A 21,483-nucleotide genomic window follows, 5' to 3' on the forward strand; every position below is an offset into this window, starting at 1 on the left:
AAAATGTCTGTTAAAAAATAAAATAGTATAAAACATAAAGAACTTGTACATACACGTAAAGAAAAACTAAAAATTCAAATTAATCATGATGGACATAATACTAAAAAGAAACAAGAAAGAATAAATATCTTGTTGTAAGGACAAAAGTTAAAATTTCCGAGATTGGAGGCAAGGATGAGAAAAAAAGCAGTTTTCTGTGGCGAGATGGATAGAGGTCAAAAGTGCAGAAGCGAGTTTTACGAAATTGTAAAAAATTCTAAAAGAAAAGAGTTATGCTTTTATGTATAATATATGAAGAGAATAGAAGAAATTGTCTGATATAAGAAGGAGAAATCGAAGGATTGTTTGAACTAGGAAAAGTTAATTCAATTCCATGTACGGATCAGCCAAGTAGACTCCCTTATGGAGCCGAAGACAATGCGTACTAAAATATTCATCAAATGTTTAAACTAATCATCATGATAACCAGTGAGTCCCCTGTACACAACAGTTCTATAATAGTGAAGAAGAGGGAGGAAATTAGAACAGGAGTCGGAAAGTCTGGAGCATATGGAGCATCAAAAACAAGTCATAACAAAACCAATCTTAAGGTTCTGGACAGGGCGAGAATAGATTGATTGTTAATGATATCCGAAGGGAAAAGAGGTAAGGATTGGAGTATAGAACTGGATCTGAACACATCAGCCCGGAGTTTTCTACATTTAATTCGGGCCCATTGTCTCCGGCACAGGAACTAATTGAGTTTATGTCCTACCAAATTATGACAATTACAATTTGAGAGTCAAAATGTGTGAAAGAAATGAAAATTTTGAAGCCACCTCATAAAATTGATCAAACTAATATTTCATGGATTTAGGAAAGAAGAAAAGCAGAGCTGATTGAGCCTTGAGAAGTTACCTATATTATGGCATGTCATAATATATTTTATTGTATTCTGCCATAAATTAAGGTCCGGGACAAAAAGATAGCCACCCAATATTTTTTCTCTTAATCAATTTTAACCATTGATATAATTTTTTTATTAATATGAGCGTATTTTGAACCGATTTTCTCCATTAGGAATTGGAAAAAAATAATTTGTAAGAATTAGTAAATATACTTGATTTGGGGTGAGACAAAAAGATAGCACAGTGAACAATATAAATAAAATTCTTTATTAAAACACAATTAAAATAACATCAATTAAATTTAATATCCTGTTTATGCACCACCTTTTTCTAATGCAGCAATCATACGATTTAAAAGCGAGTCAAAATGACGACGAATCATCTCTTGTGGAAGTTTGGCCCACTCCTCCTGAATTGTTTTTTCCAATTCTCCAACGCCCTGAAATTGTCGGCTACCGCTGTAAACACTCCTAGCAAGATGCCCCCATACATTTTCGATGATATTAAAATCCGGAGTCCTAGCCGGCCAATCTATAATTCTGATCCTTTCTTTTCTAAAAAATTCTTTTGCAACTTTTGCCGTGTGAACTGGAGGATTATCTTGCTGAAAAATTAAGTTCTCTTTAGGCACAAGTTCAAAATATTTTTTTAATTGGTTTTCTAACAAATTAACATATTGTTGGCTGTTCATTCAGACCAGAAATAAACACAATATCAGTTTTGTGATCGTAGCCAATACCACCTCATATCATGGCGCTGCCTCCTCCCATTTGCCTCTTGGAAAACACTTTCTCTTCTTTTCGTAGGTCATGGTAATAGTGAGCCCAGCCATCGGGACCGTCGAGATTGAATTTTTTTTTCATCGGGGAACAGGACATCCTTCCATTCGTCTATCCATTGCACATGTTCACAGGAAAACTCCTTTCTTCTCTCTTTATGCGCCGTGCTTAGAGGTGGAATGCCTTTCATTTTCATTCTTTTGATGTGAGGAGCTACACGAATGATCCTTTGGACTTTTTCACATTCGTCGCTACACCAGCTCTCGCAGCAATTTGACGGGCTGTTAAAATTGAGTTGAATGCAACCCTTAAAATTGCCCGTTTTTGCCGTGTTGTTAAGGCCGGTAGTCTTCAAGGAGATCTCCCATAGATTTCTGGAGACTTCGAAAAATTAAAAATTACTTTCCTACTCTTAACGGTATTTTTTGAAATACTGGAAATACAAAATCCTCGATTTTTCATTCGCTGAAGGATATTTTTTTCAGCTGGTGTTAATGGTTTTGCTCGTCCCATCGTACTAATATACATCAATGCAGAAACTGAACTGAATTAGCCTTGTTTACTCAGAGGGATTTGGTTTTGTTTGTAAATAAACAACAAGTGTGCTATCTTTTTGTCTAAATCAAGTATCATTCATTAATTCTTACAAAGTTTTTTTCAGTTCTTAATGTAGAAAATCGGTTCAAAATAAATTAAAAAAATTATATCAATAAAAAATTAATTTAAAAAATATATCAATGGTTAAAATTGATTAAGAGAAAAAATATCGGGTGGGCTATCTTTTTGTCCCGGACCTTATGATTTATTTTATTCTAGCTAATCATGCGATTTAACATTATACAAATTGTAAATATAAAAAAGCACCTTTTAATATTTGTTTCTGTTACTAAAATACATACTGTAGCTGATAAATAATCACTAAGATGTGAAAGTACGTATGTTCAAATTTAATGATCATTTATTATTATTAGTACTTCAAATTAATTTTTTAAAAATTCAATTGAGGGTAAACTGCATCGCCTTAAATTTTAAATTAGCCGAAAACGTGACACGGTGACTCAGTAGTTTTTGGTCAGATTCCCATTTTGAACTCTGGGCGGTTGTGGGTTCGGTTGGTACAATTTTGAAGGAATTTTAATTGGTAATAATTAAAGTTTAGTAATTATTATTAGCAAAAGAAATCAATTGAGTGTAAAAATTATAAAAAAATAAAGAGATGTCATATTTTTGCGTTTTACATCACGGCTTTTCAGACTCAACAAATTAAATGAAATCTCATTTTATTTCAATTGTCCGAATATTGTATGTGTCTGATCAGCTCAAGTCTCTCATTCGATAAAAAATCGTTAAGACATGTTTCATATTTACATATTTTCAGTAGTAAATTGATAATTATTAAAAAAATTAACTGATTATAATTAAAATTAGTTAGAAGGTTATAATCAACTCAAAAATGTTTTGGTAAAAGATTTGTTCATTTATTACAAATAATTAAATTACAAAGATTTGTGATTTAAACAAAATTGGTTGGGTTTTTTAAGCAAGATTTATATGGTAAAAGATACATATATGGTTACGAATATAATTTTATGGAAGTGCTTATTTCACTTAGAATAACTCCTCGGCAGACTGGATTGTCAATTCGTGAACCTGAAAACATAAAACAATTAAAAATTAAATTTTTTAAAACCTTTAAAAAAGTATTTTTACCAATATTGAAACAAAACCGTTGATAAAAAATTAAGAACAATTTCTTAAATCTTTTCTAATTATAATTATTATATTTTAATTGTGATCCAAAAATTAATGCTAAAAGAGTACTGTTTTCTCTGACAATCTTATCAAACTTTTTTAAAGTTTCTATTGTTTTCTTTAAAAAAAAACCAAATAACATGAATTACACACCTTCACTATAAACAGTAAAGGATATAAGAATATTAGGTCAAATTTTGAGCTTTCATCTGTTGAAGATGATAAAAAATCGTCCGTAAAACATTCATAAAAGTTAGGCAGTACTGATGACGTTAAAAGTTAATGAAATTATATATAATGAAGTTTCAGGTATCTCAACTTTTTCACGACGTAAACAAACAAAAATTAACTCGATAATGGATCATGAAGGAATAAAGGGCAATGGAATAAGGGTTTCTTTACCAAAAAGAACACACCTCTAACTTTTATCAAGATAAATAGACACGTTTCAGTAATTAATAAATTATTGCTTAAATTTATTGACTGTGCGAGGAAATGAAGGTGGGAAAACAGATAGCACCATTGTTTTTAAGGTAAAATGTCCTTTAAAATGATGGGTCAGGATATATAGGGTGGTATTTGAAATTTTGAAGTTGATGTGGGCCTGTTGGTACACTGTATAATTTTTCTCCAAAAAAATGTAAAAATTTGAAACTAGACTGAAAGATATTAAAATCATAGTTTTTGTTTTTTTGATAGCCTCACTGGACAAGACAAATTTGGCCGGCCCATCTAAAAAGGACACCTTGTATATGAAAAGAAGGTAGATTTATAGAAATAGATGAAAAAGAAGGAAGATAAATTGGTAAATCTTGATAGACAGAAAAATATATGTATAAGTACATAAAGAGGAAAGAAAAAAATTGGTACATCTAAATAAACGGAAAAGTATTAAACGAAGTACATACGTTGGAACAAGTATAATAAAAAAGGAATGAAGATAAATTGGAAAAAATAGCTACATAGAATGACAACACACATAAAAAAGCACATAAGAATTAAAAAGGACTAAATTGGCAGAAACTGAAAGATAGATAGGTACACAAACATATAGTAAAGTTCATAAGAAGGAAGGAAAGGTAATTTGTACAAATAAATAGATACATTTTTTTCATAAACTCATTTTTTCTACCCAGGATTGTGTATTTCTCAATATTCCCCTTTTACCCTTTGGACTTATTATATTACTAATATAATTGATAGCCGATGGGTGAATGGTATGTCAATAAGAAACAATTACTTACGTAGAGATGTGTGGGATTTAGTGATCGTTAATTAATGATTATTTTGAGGTCGCGAGATGTGACGTAGGGTTTCTAAAAACATTTCCTTTATCGTGCCAACGTTTCGATCTTTATTGAGATCATCTTCAGGGCTCATAGTGTTTGTTTTTCGTGTAGATGTGTCATTTTTAATCGGAATGGCACATCTTCACGCCCTGCAGATGATCTCAATAAAGATCGAAACGTTGGTACGATAAAGAAAATTTTTTTCTAAAAACAGCGTCATTCCAGAACGCATCTCATGACCTCCAAAATATACTTAAGAGTAAGTAAGAGTGTAAATGGGTTTGGTTTTAGAAACTGATTGCATTGAGGGCTGAAATATCCTAGATATTGATAGCCTCTGGAGCCCCACTTGGGATGCTGGACCGATAAAACCGAGGTCTGACCCCGAACTGCCAACACCAGCCATGAGTGATTCTGGAGGCCTGCCGATAATTTATTATAAATTGCAAAAGCTGGAATTGCCGATGACTGCAAGATCTATGTATGTACATGTGTGTGCAAATTTGAACATGTATAAATCATTAAGCAGTAAATTTAACAAAACTTATAAAAAGGTATATATTAAGAACAAAAAGTTCATTAATAAAAACTAATGGACACAGGAAACTAGGAAGAAAAATGAAAAGTTAAGTATTTATTTATATTACGTAAGAAAACAATTCTTTTCTGGCTATAAGCCATGCTAAGAGATAAAGTTCAGAGAATGTCTGCAATTCGTTCTTTGCTCTAGTCACTTTGCTTTAAACATGTATGTAAATTAATTGGTGTTTGACTATGTGTTTAATCGATGTATGTTTTATAGTCATTATTAGAAAATAAAAGTGGATTGAATGAGCTGTCTGTGAGTTTTTCATTACGGCTTCAACACTTTTCAATCACCGAAGAAATCCAATTTCTCATTAAAACATTGTAAATATTACTACTTACTACTAGACATTAAATAATTCTTACCCTAACGTGTTCTGGGGCGTTTATAATGAAGGATACTGCGTCTGCAATGTCCTCCGGTTTAAGGTGAGGTGATTCAGCTAATGTTTGCATGTTGTCTTCAGGGGCCGATGCAAAAAGTTCACTTTGCACGTAACCGGGGCTCAAGCTCTGTAAGACAATAATAAAAATAAAACTCAAATCCTTTTAGATCGTAATAATAATTATTTTATAAAAATGTTAAAGGAAATAGAAGCCATCTAATTAGGCAAACGAGGCGAACTAAACGAGGCCTCCAAGGTATAGATTTATCATTGAGAGTATTCGTAGGAAATGGGATTACTTTCGGCTTTCATTTCAGATTAACCTGTTTCAGAAGTAGGCCGATGGTTTTTCCACAGGTCATTTACAACCCAGGATTAAAAGAGTTTCGAGGTCAAGGGAAAAAATTCTAATGGAAATTTTAGGAAAATGATTAACGGTCTTAATCTTTGAATAGACCAGGGTGCTATGACATAATTGATTAATGTGATTGTTTACTTCACTTCTTAATATTGCCACGGTAAAATATTACTGTAGTTTGAAATCGAAACCCCACTTCTGAAACAACGCCAAATTTTCAATTGTATCAAATTGGAAAAATTACGATAAAAAAGTCAGTGTCATGAGCGGGATACGAACCCACGACCTTCGGCTAGATACGCCGCTACTCTACCACTTGAGCTATCGTTACCTGGATCCACTCGGACACTAACTTCCCATCTCAACCGCACCTTTTGAATTTTCCCTCCTTTTTGCTATTTTTCATATGTCGTGTAATCTATTTGATTCTCGGCGACAAATGAAATGGCCACGGAGAGCTTTAGTGAAGGTATAATTCATTTTAACTTATTAAATTCATTAGTTTTCGGGGTCCGCCTGACCAATTAATATCTTTTAATTAATTAAGGTTTTTAGTTGAAATAAAAAAATCACGATCGAAGTCACGATAGCTCACGTAGTACAGAAGAGGCGTATCTAGCCGAAGGTCGTGGGTTCGAATCTCGCTCATGACACTGACTTTTTATCTCAACTAAAAACCATAATTAATTGAATGATATTAATTGGTCAAGCGGACTACGAAAACTAGTGAAGTTAGCAATAACTATTCTTTCTAAGGTCTTGTGGTCGAGATATAAAAGTAAGCATCACGAGTGGGATTCGAACCCACGACCTTCGGCTAAATACGCCTCTACTCTACCACTTGTGCTATCGTGACTTCGATCCTCTCGGACACCAACTCTCCATCTCAACCTACAACTGTTCGAATTTTTCCTCTTTTTGCCATTTTCAAATGTCGTGTAATCGTATTGGATTCTGAGCGATTTATGAAGTGGCCTCGGGAAGCTGTTTCGTGAAGTGATACTTCTTTTACTTTTTAAATATTAAATCATTTTTCGTAGTCGATTGACCAGGTTACTTCTTTCAATCAATTGATTATTCTTTCTAAGGTCTTGGTTGAGATAATAAAAAGTCAGTGTCACGAGCGGGATTCGAACTCACGACCTTCGGCCGGATTGACCTTTTATCTCAAGTAGAAATAATAATTAATTGATTGAAAGAAGTAACTTGGTCAAATGACTACGAAAACGTAAATGGGTCAACAATAACTTCGAAAAGCACGAAATTCGTCTTCAGTCAGAATTTCGTCTCGTTCGAAATGAAACGCAAATTGTACTTGAACGAGCTAAATATTACCCGTTTATTATGTTATTACCATTTTTAAATTAAAATGAATGCTTCTTAATTAATCCTGATGAAGAATATATTTTTTGTCTGACATTCTTATTGTTAGTGAGAATCAAGATTGATTCTATTTGTAAATTCATTTTCTAAACCTATTTTACAACATTTTTAAAAGAAGTTTTTTACATATAGGTTAACTATTTATTTATTCCATTAGGTTTACAATATAGAAAAATTAAAAAAAAAAACAAATAATGCTTTTCACGATTATAGTTATTTAAAAAAAAAAAAAAAAGCAATCCTTAATGTCCAAGCTCAAACAGCTACTTTATTATTTAAGTTTAATACTTAAACACATATTACTTGGAAATGTTTCTTTAACATATAAATGAGTGGCTAATCGAATTTACCTGAAATATTTGGTAAAAGCGAAAATTTTGATGAATTATCTCTGGTAATGATAGCAGCCGTAGATAATAAAAATACTAGTAACTATGTAAACATGTTAAGCATTACATGCGAACGTAAATTAAAGTTAATTAACGAATGGAGATATGAAAATTACATAAAGTAGATTCCAGGTTTTTATTATTTATTTTTTTTTTTTATATTTGTTTTATTGTTTATGCATTCTTAAACGTTGTGATGTCTTTTGCAGGTTAAAGTGCAACTTCTGTTAAAAATAAATATTGGGTTGTCCGGAAAATAATGCAGGATTTTGGTATTAAACAAAAAAAAAGAAACTAGTTACTTTAAAGCAATGTTCTTTAATCAAAATAATTTCCCANAGTAATCCTGTAAACGTAAACAGAATATTTTATATAGATTTTTTTTAATGAAAACTTAAAATCCTGCATTATTTTCCGGACAACCCGATAAAAGTTAAATGTAAGACAAGTGTTTAGAAATACGAGTTTAATCAAAATATTCAATTTTAAAAATGGAACGGAATATGCTATTTGATCAAGCTCTCTGGAAGTACCATCATGTTATTACCATAATGTGCCAGGTTTGGTTGAAAGGGTCAGCACAGTGATCCTTCTATTCAATAAATAATTCCGACGATGAAAGGTACGAAGTAAACTGGCCTCGGGGGACTGAGATCCTCATCCAGAAGCCCATTTTGTTGTGCCGTATCCAAAATTTTTTATACTCTTTTTTGCTGTGGGGGAGGGAAATAAAGTGAAGAAGAATTTCTTACCGACACTCTCGTCTTGCTCTTAGCTCTAATTAATTCCTGACGCAGCCCCTCGGATATCACCTTCTGTGCGTGTTTCGTCGCCGAGTAGACGTAGAAACCGGGAAAATCTGCCAGGGTCCTGTGGCCTACAATGCTGAAATAAAAGCACTATTTTGGCAGGGTTTTATGTCCGTTATTGACAGTTTAAATTAAGCACGAGGCCAATTATTAAGCATTTTTATTAATTGTATTCAATAGAAAACATTCCGAAAAATACTCGGATAAGCCCAGTTAGTTGATCCTTGTATGGCTTTTTCATGTTTAAGCTTTTTCTTTTAAAATAAAAAATTCCCTTAACTCACCATTAATATATTCACTTTTGGATAACATTTCTCTTTATAATAACCTGAAATTGGGCCAAAGCCCGCGCAGGTGCCCTTTATGCAGAGAAAGGTTGCTCGATGTGTCCCACATAATAGAGGCGTGTCATGCCTTGGCTCCATACAGAGAGCGTGTAGGCATGCCGCCGGATTTAAGAAGAGTCCTCGAGCATGGTAGCGAGTTTCAGAGTCCCCTGTTCCGCTTTTTAGGGGAAATTGGGGTTTTTTATTGTATATAGTATGTCTTATGTGTTATGTGTCTATATGTTTTGTCTGTGTGCATGTATTTATTAGCGTGAATGGCGAGGGGTGAGGGTGAATATAACGTCATCATCGCCCCTCGAACGATGAAAGCGGGTGAGTGTGTGTTCGGGGTCGATGGCGGAATATTTATAAAAGTACCCCATCGACCCCAATCTAGTTTAGTTTAAGTGTAGGTCGGTGGAGGAATATCAAGTACTCCGCCGATCAAACGGAATGAGTGTACTGTATGGATGTATTTAAGTGTATAAATGTATTTATTTGTATGAACGTGTATAGAATATAGACTTAGTGGGGGCTGAAATGACCTAGATGTCGGAAGCCCCGGGGGAAAAAAAAATAAATAAATAAAAAAAAAATAAAATAAAAAATAACCTGAAATTAATTCTCTTTTGATGGCTTTTTCCTACATTGATAAAATATTAAACAGATAAATTCGGCAAAGTCTGACAATTGTATCAATTCGACTCTTAATAATAATAACCATATTTTTGTGTGGTTATTAGTGATCGTTAGTTGATAATTATTCAGAAAAATATTTTCATTATTGAGCCAACGTTTCAATCTTTATTGAGATCATCGTCAGGGCCTGGGATTTACAAACATTGTTTAAATTTATCAAATACATGTAGGATGTGGAAAAAAGTGAATTTGTACAATGCAAAAAATTATTGTTTTATATTCAATCAAAGTATTTCTACTCCCTCAAAGTGTTTGTTTTCTGGGTAATTGTGCCATTCTTGTGTGTCGTGTTGAGAGTGCCAGTGGGATATTGCTGTTTTATGTTTATATACGAAGGGGTGGGGAAGGAGGTCTGTATAGAAAGACATTTTCAAAAAACTTTGTGTGAGTAGAAATACTTGGAATATAAAAAAATAATTTTGTCATTGTATAAGTTCACTTTTTTCCACATCCTACATGTATTTGTTAAATGTAAACAATTTTTGTAAATCCCAGGCCCTGAAGATGATCTCAATAAATATCGAAACGTTGGCACGATAAAGAAAATGTTTTTATGAAACCTACATCACACCAGACCGCATCTCACGATTTCTAAATAATCAATATCCATATTATTTACTCATGCAAGCAAGCAAATGGCATGAAACAATAAAATATCAAAACCAAAATTGTATAGTTATAAATTTACCTGCAAATATTTACGATATGTCCATCATCTGTATTATGGTTTTTCAATGATTTTAGCGTCTCTCTAACACAAGTCCCAGCTGCGATCACATTCAAATCGAACATCTTTTTCCACTCGTCCGTGTTGCCCTCTGGGAAACGAAACACATTCCTTTTTATAAACACAAATATTGATTTATTAATCACTGCCGTGATTAAAATTTAAATTATTTTATCGATAAAAAGTTAATAAATTTATATTACTGTTCGTAAATTTGTCGAAGTATCATTGTTTTGAAATGTTTCCAAATGCATGAAAAGTTTTGTGGCGGAATTTAAATTCCATAAAAATTTGATTGCACTACAAGTATTTTTTTGAAATACAAAACATAAGTACAAAATAAATAAGTTGACTTTTTCGAGTGTTTTATAAAAGCAAAGGGTATTGAAGTAAATGTTATGTGGTGCACATGGATAGAAAATAAAATATCATTTTTTGTATATATGCATACACATCCACTCTCTCTTCCTCTCACTCACTCTCTCTCCCTCTCTCTCTCTCTCTCTCTCACTCTCACTCACTCTCTCTCTCTTTTTTTTTCTCTCCCCCTCTCTCTCTCTCTCTCTTTTTTCTCTCCCCCTCTCTCTCTCACTCTCTCTCTCTCTCTCTCTCTCTCTCTCTTTCTCTCTCTCTCTCTCTCTCTCATACACACACAAAGACACACAAGAACACAAGGATGCAAGGCTATGAAAGGCTAATATTTTTCGACTTAGGAGCTCCTTTGATAGTTGTATTCGTAATAATTACATATTATTGATTTTACATATTATCGATTTCTACAAAAAAAATAATAATCGTATACGTATCATAAATATTTAAGAAATATTTTTTTTTTATTGTGACCCTATCAATGTAAAAATGTCCTCCCCTTGTGTTTTTAATTGTAAAACAAACTTTTTAAAGACAACGTTTTAATACGAATTTATTAACATACATGGCACAATGAAGCCGGGTTTATGTTTGTAAATTTCAAATAGTTTTGAAGAAAAAATTACACAAATTGGTATGTATATTAATCTTAAATTACGTTTTGTTTTGCAAAGCAATCCCATTTATCTACGTATTGTGAAAACGTAGACAGTTTTATTACTGTTGATGGTTTATATGGTTATGTGCTTTCATTCTAACAGAAAATAAATATAAATTAGTACAATAATAAAACACGTACAGAATAACACCCACCGACCCAGGCGTTTTCGTACACAATGAAATTTAACATTTTTATAATCCATTCTCTGATTTTATCATAAATAATTATTTATTTCTGATTTTAGATACCCATACAATTAAATAAGCCAAAATGAAGAAACGCGTCTGACAGATCATCACTGAAGAGACTGTCAAATCAAAATGATCTATAGCGACTAAAATATGTATTATTAAATTATAAGGGGTTAGTTTTTCGTCATAATATATCCTACTGTGGGCTGTGGGAAATTTTGCCATCTTCAGTTGTAAGGGTGCCGACAGACAAACTCAAACAAAACGCCGCAACTTGTTTGACAAACCTTCCCAGCGTACAAATGGATGCCCTCTTCCAAACTTTCCTGACTGGCATATCCCACGTGTTTTCTTCCCTCTAAGAATCCACATCCTAAGAGATTACAATACTGAATTCCCTCACGTTCAAAAATTGCATACATCCCACATCCCATCGTGGACCGCCCACTCCATCTAATTGCCACAAAGCCTCATCTTTCAATAAGGAACGAACCCCACTGTGTATATTTAAAAATGAATTTCTAAGGTTCAAATCTGCACATTCAGAAGAAGTTTTTGTTTTCACTGACGGTTCCAGGTCTGAGGATGGAAGTGGATCTGCTGTTGTCTGTGGGTCACAAGTATATCGTTTCCGCCTGCATCACCATTGCTCTAGCTTTACTGCTGAACTCCTAGCTATACTCAAAGCAATTAACATCATTTATGTGTCCCTTACCACCCAAATTATCTGACCTGACTCTCAGCACTCACGACACTAAAAAACATATTCTCCTTAAACTCAGACATCTATAGTACTCTTGCAAAGTTAAAGCAATATCTAGACATAGGAGCAGAAGTACTATTCAAATGGATTCCAGGACACGCTAGAATAACTGAAAATGAGAAGTCGGACGGAATGGCGAGAGAGGCAACCATCGATGGTACTCCTCACAGAAAGGTACCCTTCAGTGACCTCTGCTGTCACTGTAGGCGGCTCGTCTGGGAGGCATGGAAGTGTGAATGGGGTGCCTGCACAGGAAACAAGCTGCTCGCAATAAAGAAAAATGTAAAGACAGGGGAATCCTCTTCCAGACCTTCCCGAAAAGAAGAAACCCTCCTAACCCGGCTTCGAATTGCCCACTCTCGACTCACCCATCATTTTTTCCTTGAAAGAACCCCTAAATCTATATGTCCACTCTGTAAATCTACTATCACAATATCCTACATCGTAATAAATTATCCTTTATACACCTTTACAAGAACCCTCCACCAAATCTCCAAAGACCTCCAATCCATACTAAACAACAACTCAACATCAATAAACAAAACTTTTAACTTCTTAACAGACATCCAACTAATAGATGAAAGTTAATCTCCCATCCCCTCAACTCATGTTTCCTCTGCTGGTACCCGTGTTGGCGTTGTGGCGCGGTTGACTTCTGGCGACACCCGTCGCATTCTCGTCAGTCTTGGGCTCTGAGATCAAGGAATCTCCAGCGAGCTTGGAGGTGGTGTCGATGTTGACTAAACACCGACCCCTTCTTGATAAAGCCTTCACACAATGTTAAGATTAAAAGCATCAGTTGCGATAAATCCGTCGGTTTCCGATCTTTCCAAACCTGGGGCTGCCATTACGCCGGTGTTTGCTGGGGCTTCACTCTGATGGGGCCGGTCTGCACAGTTGACTTATACAGACTCAAGGTTGACAATGACCAATAAGATCGCAGCATTTATTTAAGAAAAAAACTACCGATGGATGATAAGCATACGATAGTGATGAGTAACAACCAAATAATTTGACTTTGTTAGATATTCCCTTTATGTTTTTTTATATAAGGTGTTAATATATGACTATTAATAATCGTATGTTTTATTAATATCCGGGCTCACCCATTAAAATTAATTGTCAGCCATATGAGCTTTGTACTTATTACTTTTATCTTTTTCTTCTTTGTATGGTTAACTTTTAACTATATTCAATTCAAATAAAACATAAAATGGAATGTAAAAAATATCATATCAGCATATTCTAAACAACCAACAATAATTTGTTTGTTCAAAAATAAAGCTACCAGTAAGGTTTTTGCAAGCAATTTCTCAGATTTTTTGTCATTCAAAAGTAGTCCGGCATTGCAAAGGACTATTGGAAAAAGGAAAAAATTCCATCGTCCAACTTTTTACAAGTGAGTACCTTTTGTGTCCCGTAAAATGGAAAGGCCGGCGTTGTTAACCAAGATTTTGACCGGCTGTTTTAAATTGGTTTCGATCCACTGGAACGCCTGGACCACTTCCGACTCATCTGTAATGTCGGCCTTGTAGGGGTAAACCTTTCCCTTCTCATTTAAAAGTCTCTCCGCCAATTCCTAAAACACAAAGTTTCATAAAAATTTATAACAAAATATTGTTTAACATATATACAAATTTATTCCATACATCCTAACCAAATGTCCCATCAGAGAGGTTTGCAATAAATTTTGTGTGGTTTTTACATATTAGCATTTTTTCGTCAAAAACAATAAAAATCAATACATTAATCTTTTTTTTTAAAACTAACTTACAATAGAATACATGACGATATTCGTAGGAAATAATTATACCAAATAGTACAAACGAATTTTGTTTTTATCGGGTATAATAGTAAATTATCCTCCCTAAAAAAGTTTCATGAAGAAATTTCTCAGAAAAATGTGTAAAGTTTAATATATTCATGAGACTTAAAATTAAACCACACATCTTCAGTTGCCACGATTTCAAGCAAAAATGTACTACTCCGGGTGAAGTAATAAATGGTTTCGTTTATCGCTCAATCAGGAAGATCAGAGTAATTAATCAGATTATCGTGAATAATTGTGTTTTATGTGATAACGACGGCCCTATTTTATTTGTTACTACATACATCTGGAAAAAAACATTTCGATCGACACTGGAGACAATTTCTTTCCAAGTGTCAAGACGATTGATTAATCATTGCCTTCAAAATGAAAACGGCCACATTTTAATACTTTTTAAAAGGATAGTTCCTACTCACAGTAAGTTGTTTTGCAACGATCCGGATTTCGAGCCTTTTAGCTCATCATCAGGTTGTAGAAGTCCTTCAACCTGATGATGAGCTAAAAGGCTCGAAATCCGGATCGTTGCAAAATAACTTACCGTGAGTAATCCTTTTAAAAAGTATTGAACACCACACTCACTCCATCATTTATCATTTCTATTAATCGGCCACATTTTTGTTTGTTTTAGAGGTATATATCAAATCTTTGGCTGGTTCTATCAAATCAAATGTAAAACTTGCATTTTAACACGGGATGTTTGGGTACTGGCAATTGATCGTGGCAAATTGCATTTCCCAAACACTGGCGGCTATCAGTTTTGCATATTAATGGAGATGTGTAACGATTAATTCCGAAGTGAAAGCACAAAGATTTTTAGATTTAGTAACTTATTGTGTTATTTTAATTGATACAATATTGTAATGCATGATTTAATATCAACGCACAATCATTGTTCGAAACTTTTTTTTTGACAGGGGCATCCGACAGCTTGGTCATTTCAGCCCCGAGCGCATGCGAAATATTGCAACACACATTCAATACGCATTAACACAAATAAATACATTCACAACTATATACATTGCATTCATTCTGTTTGGTGGATGGAGAACTGACTATTCCTTCATCAACCTGCACACAATAACAAACCAATCCAATTGGGGTCGACGGGGTACTTTTATAAATATTCCGCCATCGACCCAAGTCTTGTACACATCACGAGGGGCGATGGGGATGCTACTCCACCATCAGCCCCTCCCCATTCACTCTCATAAATACACTCACCATACAAAACACAGAAACACAAAACACATATCTTGACGACTAAATACAATGAAAAATTCCTAATTCCTCTAATAAGCGGAACAGGGGATCCTGAAACTCGCTACCATATTCGAGAACCATTCTTAAATCCGGCGGCATGCCTACACGCTCTCTGTATGGAGCCAAGGCATGACACGATTCTATTATGTGGGACACATCGAGCAACCTGTCTCTGCATAAAGGGGCACCTAATATTTTCTTATTCTAACTCAATCTAATAAAATTTTCAAAACCGTCTATTACCTATGAGCTGGGTTATCGACCTGCTGGAAACATGAAGTTTTTTCGGAGGATCTACGGAAGAGGTCAACACAAAGAAAAACTTCCTTTCGGTTTTCGCCGAACTTTCGACAGTTTTTCTACTGTCATCTTCAGGGTCTGTTTTATTATCATATAAAAACAACAATTAAAAACATGAAAAAACAATTGCACAAAAATTGAATTTTTTTAAAATACAAATCTTACTTAAACTTTAATGGGAAAATAAAAAGACATGGTGTCGTGGGCACAGAAGTACATTACGTTTTTTGGTGCTCAGCACCTAAACATGACATGACAGTAGTCTGAAGATGACAGTATAAATACTGTCGAAAGCTCGGCGAAAACCGAAAGGAAGTTTTTCTCTGTGTTGACCTCTTCCGTAGATCCTCCGAAAAAACTTCACGTCTATTACCTATTCATTTTTTGTAATTATTAAAATTTTAATTATTTTCTTCCTTTTTCTTGTACTTCTAATTTATATGGTAGCTTTAATTTTTCGTATTTGTAAATGTTTATATATTTTTTGATGGGGTTAAAGAAAGTACTTTATATCCATGCTGTTATAATTTAGAAACAATTTTAGAACGGTATAAAAATTGCAATAGAAAATAGAAAAAAGGCTTTTTTCTTCTGCCCATTTGAAAATTATTTTTTGTCAATTTCAATTTATAATAAATAATGTTCCTAATATAATAATAATAATATAATTCTTTTCAAAATATGTTATAAACTTTACAAAATATGATTAAAGAAGTTACGGCAAGGGTATACCTCGTCATAATTTATGGACAGTACAGAAATCCTGATATTGCTTAAGACGTTGCTAAAGTCCATGCCAATGGCAAGTTTTCTCTGTCAAGTATTTTACAATAGCCTGCATTGCTTTTATAATGTAAGTAACGACTAATTTATGTTTATCCAACCTTCAATAGATTTTGCATATCATTTCCTATTATACGTTGACCTTCTCTGGAATATAAAAGCGTGATTCGATGACTTCTGAGATTTGTATAAAGAGGATTAAGTGTAAATTTTAAAAGGAATTAAAAGGAAATCTCGCTGAGGATAAAATTCATTCAAATACCACTATTATACAGCTTAAACATTGTATTGAGCTTTTTTATGTCCTCTTTCAGAGTTGACAATAGAGCTTATCTATTCTTAGCCATAACTAAAAGCAACAAATATTTTAAAAAGTGTAAAATTAAACCAAACTTACGACTATTTTATTTACTAACAGGATGCGAAATATATGATATATTTTGTAAACTTAATTACCTTAACCTAACTTATGAAAATATTCAAATAATCCGGTATTTTGGGTTGCAATTAGATGCTAACTTTGTCTTTCAATATCAACTTTTCTGTAATAATCTGTCGTTTTTCATAGAAAATACTCATTACTTGAAAAAAAAATTCTGGCTCAAATTATATAATACAAAAAAAATCAATTATTATTCTTGAAAAAACATAATTAAAGGGTATGGTGCCTTTGGTGAAATGCACGTGAAAGCACTATGATTGTCCAAGTTGTCCAAAACAAATATTTGAAACAGGTCAGTTCATTTCAGAGATGAATTCCTAAGCTGCGTGGAAATTTGGTCAATTTTCGTGTAAACAATTCTTATCAAGATATACAGGGAGCCTCGCTGTGACGTAGAATAATATTCGGTCATAATAATGGCGTTGAATGCCGCAGAAATGCGTTTTCTAACCTAATCCGGCGAAAAGGTACATTTTATTTTTATAAAAACCTATTACACAAATTATTCAGAAATCGTGAGATGCGGTCTGGTGTGATGTAGGTTTCAGAAAAACATTTTCTTTATCGTGCCAAAGTTTCGATCTTTAAAGAGGATCATCTTCAGGGCTCAAAGTGTTTGTCTTCTGTGTAATTGTGCACTCTCAACACGACACGCAAGAATGGCACAATTACACAATCACTTTGAGCCTTGAAGATGATCTCAATGAAGATCGAAACGTTGGCACGATAAAGAAAATGTTTTTCTGAAACCTACATCATACCAGACCGCATCTCACGATTTCTAAATAATTATCGATTAACGGTCACTAATCATCACACTATTACACAAAAATGATGTTTCCTATGCATTTTTCATCAAAATAGAGTTCAGTTTTAAACCAAGTTAAATTATCCGATAACAGTTTTGCTAGCAGAAACTTTAAAATTTAACTTTGGAAGATAGTGAAGAATTTAAACTTCCTAGAGTTGGACCAATTGTATAAAAACTACTTCATTTAATTAGTTATCAGATGGTATGTTGTGTTGGATTGGTAAAACCTTTTTCGAAAATTATAGTATAAGAAACCATCTCACCCATCATAAAAAGTACATAATGGCAAAATCGGGATTTGAATAGAAAGAAAATATTAATTTAAAAGTTATGATAAAATTCCGAACATTCCAATATCCTCCGCATGCAAAGAACCAAATCCATAATTCTAAGAAAAATCCTTGATGCTCCCTTTTATGTGCCCAACAAAACTAGGCATACAGATGTAAATATTCCTTTAGTCCAAAATGCAATCCACTGTTTTTATCATCAATTTCATATCCACCACAATCGTCTCAAACCCTCAACCCGAAGAATTCTTTCCAACCCTTCTCGTAAAAAGACGATTCAATTTATAAACTCACTGTTACTTGTTACCAAATTGAAGATAATTGTAATGCACTGTAAATTTAAAAAAATGAAAATAATTTTTTTACAAGAAAACAGAATATTACAGTTAAAACATACAGTAAATATTTTAGAAACGATCCCAGTTGAGATGAAAAATGCATAGTTAAAGGAGAGAAACTGTTAAAAAAATACAAATATATGAGACCGCAACAAATCCTACTTAAATGTTCTTGTTTTTTTTTTCTCCCAAATTTTAAACTTTCATCTGATTACAAAAAAAAAATATAAATATAGTAAGTCACCTACACAGCCAATATATATTATGTATTGTAGGTTGGGTCACCAAGACCCGAGGGGCTCGTACCCCACCTACACAGCCAAGAAAGCGCCGAATTGGAACTGACGCGGCGGAATGACAACATTGCGTTGAGGATATTACTGACGACAAGCGAAATGAAGAACAGCCTTCAGATGAAGCACCTCAGCAGGATCCATCATACTGAATTCTGCAAGTCTCCGAATAGGTCAAACAGTCAGTGGAAGCGGGTATCTAAAGAGCGTAAGTTCCTTCAAGTCAAGAGTTTTCACAATAATATGCGACGATATGGGAATCCTTCATCATTTCCAGCTCCTCCTTGCAGAAATGAGATGGCTGTCTCGTGTGAAAGCACTTTCACGATTACAGGAATTACGTCTCTGATGATGGACCACATTGTCACATTTGCCAACTTTTCAATGGCAGGAAATGGAATTGATATTCCATTTGATATTGATATTTTCATGAAAATAAATGGGATGGGTCTTTCTGTTCAAGGGATGAGTATCACCACTTTTCATGCTAATGATGTTCTTTTTGGCTCCTTCTGGAAAACAAAAATTTCTACCGTTCGCTGAAGAAGCAAAACTTGTTCTTCTTCTATTTGCCAATTGTGTCTACTACATGCCAACAAATTACCTAATCCGGATTTTCTATCTATACAGCCACCAGAAATAAATACTGAAGCATTGTCTAGATACTGAGCACGACATCCGTCCTCCAGCTATCAGATTAAACCCAACCATCGAACTTATGAAGGCTATAACCATCTTACTCTTCCCATTAATTCAGTAATCATTATACTTGAAATTATTACTTTTGAATTTTGCTCGAGTTTTACCTACCTATCGATTCCGTTCTGTTCAGTTTGATTTTTGTGTTCCCGAATTGTAAGTTAAGTATGTCATTCCAATGTAATTTCCCCCCTCGATCACCTAATCATGACTGGGCTGGCTAATGCTAATTTATATTTTAAATACTTGAATGACAGATGTCGGCCCTGGATTTTAATTTTTGAAAGGGGTCCGCTGATTAAATATATTGGGAAGCCCTGGCTTAGTTTATTCATTAATGTAGAAAAGGGAAAAAAGTGGTACAGATTTTTTTTTTTTATCATGTGGGCATGTAATGATGTTAGCGATATACGATAGTTATTTACATAAATAAGAGGAGGAGTTGATATTGTTGAAACCAATTAATTCTATAATAAAATATGCTCTATTCTAATATTTCTAAAAGTCCCGTTTTGCATTATATGACTTTGATCCAAAAAATTGAATTTAATATTCGAATTTGATGGAAGTAGATTACTTCTTCATAATTTTTTCACGTTCACAGATCATCTTAGAAAATAATTTTTCTGTTCAACATGGCAGTGTTATTATATGATATACCATACAGTACGTCAATTTGGATTTTATTTACCTTTACTTTGCTCTCTCTCCGGGCGATTCCGACGACGTTGACTCCCTGTTTTGCAAGGTTTTGCACGATGGCAGCCCCGATCCCTGAGCTGGCTCCGGTCACGACGGCCAATTTTCCGACACAGCGAAACATGTCTGCGACAGAACTAATCGACCACTGAAACGATCCTGTCGCCTTTGTCCCTTGAAGCCTCTACCCCTTCTACTTTGAGCACTTTGGATAACACCTTTTATCACTTAAATATGTGTTGTTTTTTTGTCAAACTATCAGGGTCGTCCATCTTAACCTAGCCAGTCCTAGTTTTTTAAAGTAGTTTTCACTTCTTACAGAAAATGTTGCAATACTTGTTATTTGCAATTGATTGTAACTTTTAGTTTAAACAATATAATCCTAAAATTCGATTTACTCCCTCAATAAAAGGGTTAATTGAACAGGCAACGACGTCTTACCAAATTAAATAAGAAGAATAAATATTTGTTGATTGAAAATGAATGAACCACAAAAAATTTAGCATTTTACTAAATAAATACAATTAGTAATATAAAAACCAAAATACACTAACTGAAATAACAAAATCACAGTGAATTAAGGCATTCAAATAAATAACGCAATTATTTTTTATATTTGATAAATAAAAGTAAATTGCTTAAAGTACCCAAGAAACGTGTATAATGCACGAGTATACCACATAAAATCTGCATACATTTAATTAATATAACAATGTCAGAAATATACATACATCTTCTGTAGTGTAATGTCATTGAACATAAATATGACAGAAAATAGTGTACTTACTTTTGATATAAATGAATAGAGAACTTATTGTAGAATGTAATGTACCTTGTATACCTTACCATGTAATAGAAATACCATTGTATACCATTGTATGCACCACAAAAAATAAATAATCACGAGTTTTGAGTTGTATATAAAAAAATATTATGTTTATTCCATGATAGAATTCAACGGGTTTGGACCAGAATTCAACTTTATTACAAGAGGAACACAAACAAAATTTTATAATCCACTGTTATTTATAGAATCTACGCCCAAAAAATTGTAATTAAACGTGCAATGTTTATAAATTAATTACAGATACGACAATATATTCCATACATAGAAAATGGGAGTAAATGAGATTAGAGTTATCTCTCTGTAATAATCGATTTTTTGTTTTGATAGTACGGATCCGTAATAAAACAAGTGGTGTAGTTTTAAATAATACAAAGGATCAGATTAACGTAGTTTAAACGTGCCTGAAATTTTCGTTGAATTTACCATACAAAACAAAAATCTACGGACAAATATTACAATACATTTGGTGGTACTCCATCTTAAAAAGTTGAGACAATAGTAAAATTGAAACACAAATAAATTAAAACTCTAATATTTTAT

General features: G+C 33.4%; 1 protein-coding gene across 1 annotated transcript; it reads right to left on the minus strand.

Moving 5' to 3' along the window:
* Positions 1–3,122: 3,122 nt before the first annotated feature.
* LOC106669482 (dehydrogenase/reductase SDR family member 11-like) lies at positions 3,123–20,291 on the minus strand. The gene is made up of 6 exons (XM_024228970.1): positions 20,089–20,291; positions 13,761–13,932; positions 10,331–10,460; positions 8,561–8,693; positions 5,659–5,805; positions 3,123–3,316 (listed from the first exon to the last, which is right to left on the minus strand). The coding sequence occupies exons 1-6, from the start codon at positions 20,218–20,220 to the stop codon at positions 3,275–3,277; spliced, it is 756 nt and encodes a 251-aa protein (XP_024084738.1). The 5' UTR covers positions 20,221–20,291; the 3' UTR covers positions 3,123–3,274.
* Positions 20,292–21,483: the final 1,192 nt, after the last annotated feature.

Source organism: Cimex lectularius, unplaced genomic scaffold (genome assembly GCF_000648675.2).
Source record: "Cimex lectularius strain Harlan isolate CLEC.00 unplaced genomic scaffold, Clec_2.1 scaffold128, whole genome shotgun sequence".
Taxonomy (NCBI): domain Eukaryota; kingdom Metazoa; phylum Arthropoda; class Insecta; order Hemiptera; family Cimicidae; genus Cimex; species Cimex lectularius.

Excerpts from the sequence above, each read along its gene's own strand:
- LOC106669482 (XM_024228970.1), bottom strand. The coding sequence starts at position 20,220 with ATGTTTCGCTGTGTCGGAAAATTGGCCGTCGTGACCGGAGCCAGCTCA. Across the intron at positions 13,933-20,088 it reads GGAGAGAGAGCAAAGTAAAG|GAATTGGCGGAGAGACTTTT; the intron begins GTAAATAAAATC and ends TTTGTGTTTTAG. Across the intron at positions 10,461-13,760 it reads CATTTTACGGGACACAAAAG|AGGGCAACACGGACGAGTGG; the intron begins GTACTCACTTGT and ends TTCGTTTCCCAG.